The following is a 7,692-nucleotide window of genomic DNA, read 5'->3' on the forward strand; positions in this document are numbered from 1 at the left end:
CTATACTGACAGGTAAAATAAGGCAGATCACTGAGAAGATACAGTAGGGTAATTCTTATCAAATGGCACCAACAGCAACCAAAAATCCTATAACTGCTCATTAACAGAGCTCACTACTATACCAAAATAGTTCAGTAAAACTATTTCTGAAAGCAATTTATTCCCCCCTGTCTTCTATAATATCCTCTGGGGAAGTCTCACCCAGCATCCAGAAGGAATGGAACTTTAAGAGTTTCATTTTAGTTTTTTGTCTTTGTTGCCTATGTAGGTCTTAACAGTACTATAGGAAATCTAAGTTTGGGAAGGAGCAGATGTTTTCTTGGTTGGAAAGCACATCATCCTCACGGAAATACAACAAATGCTCTGCAGTATTTTTCTATAGTGCCTGCAAAATGTTGGCAGAGTCATCACAGGAGAGGCAGTGATTATCCTACATTTGTGTTCTGCTTTGCAGCTGCACCAGTAACCACCTCATACCACAGCTGAGCAATACTGTTGGGAGTGAAAGACAGCAAGGAGTTGTCCACAACCTTGCCAAACTTAGAGGCACTGGGTTGGAGTATCTTGCATTTTGGGAAAATAAAGAAAGAAGAAATAGTCCAGCCCAGCCCTTTCTAAGGAACAGTATAACCCCTTGAGACAGCACATGAAATTCCAAGTTGTCGAATCCAGGAATCTCCAACCTGGACTTCTGGTCTAAGAAGGACTAAGAGGATTGGGTCAGTTTGAACAGTTCTGTGATGGCTTGTGTACAATATATGTGAGAACAAGGTGGTGAAACCAAAGTCAGAGATCTTATTTCCCCATGAACAAGCCAGGAAACATACAGGGCAGATTCACCAACAGCTACGTAACCCTGGGAAGAGCTCCCAAGGGGGACTGGCAGGAACAAATTAAGTGTCAAGTAGACATGGACAGCTGCCTCTTAACCTCCCTTCTTTTCAAGTCCAGCACAAACACTGAGACCTTTACTTGCCCATATCTTTGACAGAATAAATGAGGTGTGATATTTATCCTTCAAGTTGGCCTGCTAACAAGCATGGCTTTCATGTAAAAGTAGATGTACTCAAGGACAAACATAAACAGGCAGGCTTGGTCTGCCTTCAAAAGCCTTCTCCCACAGAGGTGGTGCAAGATGCTCAGGGGCTGTAATGTGAATTTTCCACAACATAACGGAGTGCTTGGAAGGCTGGTAACGAAAATGCTGTCCACACCACAAAATAATCCTTGGGAAGTATTAGCTAGATACCACTTAGCAAGCAATGACCCAGGGAGAAGGGCATATGGATTTGAGATCTTTTGTGTTCATGATACTGATCTTTGAGTGGCCCTGATTTTACCCCCTCTTTTCTGCAATTGAAATGTGGCTTTCTCAAAGCTGCTTGATCAGAACCCCTTCTGCTTCACAGAACCCAAGTTTTAAATGTAGACAAATTAGGAGAAATTGTTTAGGAGACATACACAAAGATGAGAAGCTGAAAAACCCACAAGGAATCTAATAATAATCAAGGCAGAAATGTAAACAAATAGATAAGATACTTCATGCTGTGCACTGGTTCATAGCTATTGTATCAACAAGTTGGTGTTACCTTGGCAACAAGAGATTATCTGTACATGCCTTCTTTCAAACAGGAATCCATGAAAGGAGGCATGCAGAATGGATTTTGAGCCTCCTGGACCTTGCACTGTTGCCACCCAACTCTTGATATCAATTGATCCCAAGCCCAACTATTGATGAAAATTCAGAAGCAGTGCAGAGGTTGCATCATCCTTCATGTAACATCCACAGAGATGAGGGTGAGTACCTGGCCTTGTCCTCTTCACCTTGGGATAACCCAGCCCTTTCCCAAAAAAGTGCAGAAAGATTATTCCCTGCATTCAGTTTAATGCTCTTGATCTATCTTGTAACACAAGGCACAGCTCTTTGTTGGAGCTGGGCACTGCTTGGAGCTGCCACCTCAAACGCTGCTGATGAGCTCCTGCCTCTGGCTTCAGCTGGGCATCTTACCCCAGAGGGCATCAGTGAACCTGTGGCCCTCTGGAGCAGCTAAATGTTTGGCCTTTGGAAAATTAATTGGCTGGGTTTACTAGTACAGCTATAACAGGAAGGATAATTCCCTAGTAAGTGTTGAATAGTGATCAAGTAGAAATTTATACCAAGATACACACAGTGTCACCTCTGATTACAGAACTACACTTCAGATAACCCAAATATCCGGATGCAAGGATTTTATAAAAGTGATGGTTACGCTACATTAAACAAGCTAATAATAAGTAGGAATAATATCCATCTATTTTTTTAAAGAGATTAAACAAAACCAAGGATTTGTAAATCAACTTATCACAAAATTGGTACTTCCCACAATCCAGCTGGTTTGTTGGAATTTTTACAACATTATCCTGTGCAAGTCCTTTTGCAGCACTTGGGATTGAAATGTAGGGCTACAAAAACACACTAAAAATTTACAGGACACTATTCTCCCCACAATGCCAGCACAACAACTTCTGAGGACATCACCATGCCTGGACCTTACCAACAGACAAGGGACCAGCATTTTTCCCCAGGGCTGAGGTATTTAACCCCAGAGCTGCCTCTATCAGATGCTCCAGGCTTCCCTATGGCACATCTGGCTTTTCTCAGCTGTAATTTACTTCCACTGCCCTGTCTGTCTGTTCTGCTCTTTTTTTGAAGTGATCTCACAAAACCACTCTGGTTTGATTTGGGTGAGACTAGTCACAAAACAATTTAATTCCCAATTTCACAACAACCCAGCACATCGTAACTGGAGATTTGGTTTTGACCATTCTCCAGGGATTTTGCAGTCTGTAGCACACAAGACAAATATCTCTCACATATCCCATCTTTCAGGTTAAAGGACAAACTCAGAACAAGAAGAGTTGGCAATTTTAACACAAAAACTTCATTAGGTTCAGTACTTACAACTGCATGACCAGATATAAATGGTTCGGGCTCTCATAGATGTCTTCCAGGGCAACTATATTTTCATGCTTGATCCTGAAAAAACACAAGGTAAGATAAGATGAAATAGTGATTTAATTTTTTTTTCACATGACTGCAAAACATAAAGCTATTTTTAACTACATACTACTTGTCAGTGTTTTATTCAACATCATAAACTTTTTGCAAGGACATGCAGTGATAGAACTGCAGGGATAATGGCTTTTAACTGAAAGAGAGTAGGTTTGGATTAGATATTTGGAAAAAATTCTTTACTCTGAGTGTGGTGAGGCACTGGCAGAAGCTGTTCAGGGAAGTTTCAGATGTCTCATCCCTGGAAGTGTTCAAGGCTGGATTGGATGGAGCTCTGAGCAACCTGATCTAATGGAAGGTCTCCCTGCCCAAGGCAGGGGGATTGGAACTAGATAATCTTTTGGGCCCTTTCAACAAAAGTAAACTGTCCAAAGTGCTTCACAGCCCAGAACACAGTCATTATTCAGAGAAATTTCTTTCAATCGTCTCTGAAGCCAAAATGTATAAGGGTTAAGTATCTGAGGCATCAGAGGTTTACAGTTCCTGTGTCAGATGAACGAAGATGGTTGGTTGGAGGCTGAATTCTCAGGACAGCTGAGAATGCAGGGTGCAAAGGACACTTTCCTCAGAGTGAAAAGGTGTGACAGGGAATTCTCAGGACACCTTTGCTGCAGGGTGCAAGGGAGTCACAGAGGCAGGGTGCAGGCTGGTCGGGAGCAAGCAGGGATCTGAGCCCATGGAGAAGTTGGCACAGGGAATCAGCAGCCATATGACAGCCTCACACTCCCCACCAAATTCGTGCTGCTCTGATTTTAAGCCTGGTCTCGATGCCCAAAATTTCCCTGCAGCATTATTAAGCACTGTGTGCAACAGCTCCAAGAGCCTTCATGGCTTTTCTGCATCCTCACCATTCCCACCAAGCCCTTGCCAAAATGCTAGCTTTAAAGAGAAAAATCATCTCTACAAGCACACATCTAATTAGCTACTTCAGCAATGCCTCTATGGGTTTGTTCCTTAAATGTTTACAAATAAATTTGCAAAGGATATATTTAACTTGTGCAAACCCTGAAGAGACTACCCCAGTACAACCCCAGGGCAGAATATTAATTACAGCAATTGCAGACAATATTTTAAGAGCAAGAGAAAGATGGAAAATTCTAAGAGGCCACACATTAAGCAACAGATGGGTATGTTCAGAAGGAAAGTAAACATGCACTATCAGCAAATGCAAAACTCTCTGCATGTTTCTAGGTTCAAGTAGGTTAATTAAGATGCTTAATCATGTGTCAGGACCTTATCCTTTATGGTCACAAGCGTCCTAACACCTGTGTGGTGATGTGGAGAGCAGAAAGTCCCTTGTGCCCAGCAGGATCTTTCCTGTAAGCATGCAGACTAATTCAATTTCCTCTGAATTCACTGGAAAGGTTATGACTGACCTGAATTTATGCCCCTAATCAGTCATCAAAAGCTGTGTTCGTGCAAGGACTTTCACACACAGGAAATTTAAGATCAACAATACGCAAACTCAAATATAATGCACTGTGAGATGTTAGAGCAACAAATACATGACTTGGCTCTTCATTCTATCCAAATGGCTGGAAAATCCCATGATACTTCAGCAGAATTTCCAGGTAGGCTGCATCCCAAATTAAATTCTTAGTACTTGCAACAGGAAACCAATACATCACCCACTTGGCTTTACACAGCAAGTGCTTGGAAGCATTTATTTTGTTGTGCAGGTCTAGTGCCCAGTCCCTTAAGGGTTAGATAGGGCAAGGGCAGGTTTGCCCTGTTTAGCTTAGTTGAAGGTATGTAAGAAATGATATTTCAAGCAATTAGTAATTTTAAATGAAAATTATTATATCTATTTTTCCATTTTTCTTTATGCACCAATGCATATTCACATGACCCTTTGTGCTCCTCCTACCATCAGGATGATGGCAGTTTAACACAAACAATCTGCCATAATGTTTAAAGCCCCCAGTTTAGTCTGCGATACGGTTTTCACTAATGCTTTGCATTTCTGTTTTTGAGAACCTCAGAGGTTCCCCAGAGCAGCCTAACCAACCCCGTCTGGGACAGCTGCAGCAACCCCTCACCATCACACACATGGTCACCCACGGCGAACAGCCGGGGGGCAGAGGCCAGGAAAGAGCTCATCGGGGATGCAACGCTGAGCGCTGGGGCTGCCGCAAGACCCTCTCCCCTCCCTCATTTGCAAACCAAACGGGAACCGCGCCCTGTGCTCTCGGAGGGAGGGCGGATAAACCTGCTCAGTGCTGCAGAGAAGGGGGGAGAAAAGGTTTAGTCCCACCCCCGCGGGGTCCTCTGCAATCAGATGCATCTGCCCCTCTCTGAAATCAGACGCAGGACGTAACCATGTGGGAAGACAGCAAATACGAAGTGTAATCTGGGAGAAGACAGCTGAGGAAGCTGAATCACCCCCAAAGGACACGAAGAGTAGTGTCTCATAGGGATGATGGCATTTGGAGCATGATGTCCCTTTGGGAGGTGATGTCTGTGCCTACCAGTCACCCCAACTGCTGGTGGCTGCTGCACTCCGGGGGCAGGATGAGAAGGGGAGGAGGCATTTTTCTCCCCTTTCTCTCAGCCTCCTCAAGACCAGAAAGGCCTCAATCGTGGTGTTGTGCAGTGTTTAATATCCCTGGAAAAGTGCACATCGCACACCTGCAAATTAAGCAGCTTGTCCTGAACAGCATTTCTCTACTCAGAGGAACTCTCAAATGACAAGCTATTAAAAGGAAAATGGAATTCAAAATTAAAAAATCAGCAACATGGAGATTACTTGGGGTGAAGGCCACAGTTTAGAGAAATTTGGGGGTTGTGTTGCTGGAGCTGGACCAGACCAGCTGTGGACTTCCCAGCAGAGGTCACTGCCACCAGCAGCAGCTCCTCTGCCACTCACTCCAGAAATTCACACAGAAATTCATGTGCTGCTTTCTTCCCTTTAAAGCATAAGCAAGCAATCCCTTACAGCCTTGATACACAATAATTAATCCTTCAAGGATGAACAATGTTCATTTCAATAATACACTGGGGTTTGGGCAAACGGGTGTGGCATCATCACAAGGTTTTGTTGGCACCACAAAGTCCAATGGGGATCGGGTAAATCTGTCCCACTACTCTGCTAGCAGATCAACAGTGCCAGACATGTGAGTAACAGGCAGACACTCACTTCTGGTTTGCAGAGAAGCTTGGGTACATCAAGAGCCAAGAAAAGCACTGTGAAGTGGCAGCTACTTGCTGGTCGCGGATCAGGAAGGATTTGGGGATGGGCTAATTAACTCCACTTTTATCCCCCTCTAGGAGCACCAAGTGAGTCTTAAAGGTTCAGAGGATTCATTCTGCTAAGCCTCCAAATGCCTGCACGCAGCCCTGCAGAAATACTGGACTGTATGATCTCCTCAAGACCTGACAGGATCTATTATTTTAAAAGGTGCTGCTCTCACTTTACAGAAGGGGAAGCATTGTGCAGAAAAACTCTAAGTTTTTCTGTAATCACAAGAGAGAATGGAGCAGAGAGGGCCAAGATTCCTCAATCCCAGAGTAATATCTTAATCAGTGGGCCATATTGCTTCAATTCCTTCTCCTTCCCATCCCAGTGACAGAATCTTAACCCCACTTCTCTGCAGCCCTTCTCTTCCTTCTGTCCTCCCTCTCCAGACTCCTCCCTTCCCAATATGTGGCTCCCACACTGCAATAGATAAATCTGCCAGATTAACTCTGCACAAAGCAACTCATTGATGCTTCTGGGGTACGTGATGGTGCAATAATATGGCTGTATCAGACGGGACATGGACATGAACTGGGATGACATCATTTCTCATTACTTGTTTCCAAAGAAAGAAAAAAAGCCCTGAAAGCGAACATCAAAGCATGGACTTGCTTAAAGCAAATTAGATATGATTACGCAAATTGATATGAACTAAGGAAAATTGCCCTTACCACCTTTTCAACCTCCCTTTCATCACATTTGCTATTTTTCCTGATGCTCCCGCTCCGTCCTGGCAAACTCCATATGCTGCTTGCATGTCCTACATTCCGATGTGTCCCCAAAATTCCTCCATCTGTGGCACAAAGGGCAGGTGCCACCTCCAGCCACCACTGCTTTGTTCAATTTCAGAAATATTCTGAGGCCATTAGACAGAATGAAGATGTCTAGAAATAAAATTACAAATAAAGAGAGGCTAATTCTTTTTTAGACTCAGGACTTTTCACCCTACAAGGCTCATGAGATGCTGCAATCCGTGGGAAAAAGAAGAGGAAAATAAATCTAGGAGTGAGACTCAGGGAAACTGAAGTGTACAAAGAAAACATAAAGATGGATTAACCCTGGTAAGAAACTATGAAAAGTTTAGTATAAGAAAGAAACTATGAAAAGGAAGGATGGATTCCCCCTGTTCAGAGCAGCCCTGGGTTGGATGCTGTGCCTCAGGCAGACAGAAACCTCGGGGCTCGATGCAACCATGTAAAATTATCAAGCTTCCCCTCCAGACTTTCAGTCTATGACTCTGCCATGTGCTCTTACAAAGTATCAACGACACAAAAGAATGAAGGCAATGTTGCACTTGAGCAATATTTTAACACATGGCCAGACAAGATTTAAAGGAGCAAACTGAACTGGGCAACCAAGGACCTCAAGTGAGTTTTCTGGGCATGGCAGCTGTGCAAACAAAGGC

General features: G+C 43.6%; 1 protein-coding gene across 1 annotated transcript in view; it reads right to left on the reverse strand.

Annotated features, from left to right (window-relative positions):
- Positions 1-7,692, reverse strand: part of CAMK1D (calcium/calmodulin dependent protein kinase ID) — a 123,434-nt gene that overhangs the window by 81,527 nt on the left and 34,215 nt on the right. The window contains exon 4 of the mRNA XM_017740351.1: positions 2,942-3,016. Coding sequence (XP_017595840.1) covers positions 2,942-3,016 — 75 coding nt within the window. The remainder of the gene's footprint in view (positions 1-2,941; positions 3,017-7,692) is intronic.

This window comes from Corvus brachyrhynchos, unplaced genomic scaffold (genome assembly GCF_000691975.1).
Source record: "Corvus brachyrhynchos isolate BGI_N302 unplaced genomic scaffold, ASM69197v1 scaffold307, whole genome shotgun sequence".
Taxonomy (NCBI): Eukaryota; Metazoa; Chordata; class Aves; order Passeriformes; family Corvidae; genus Corvus; species Corvus brachyrhynchos.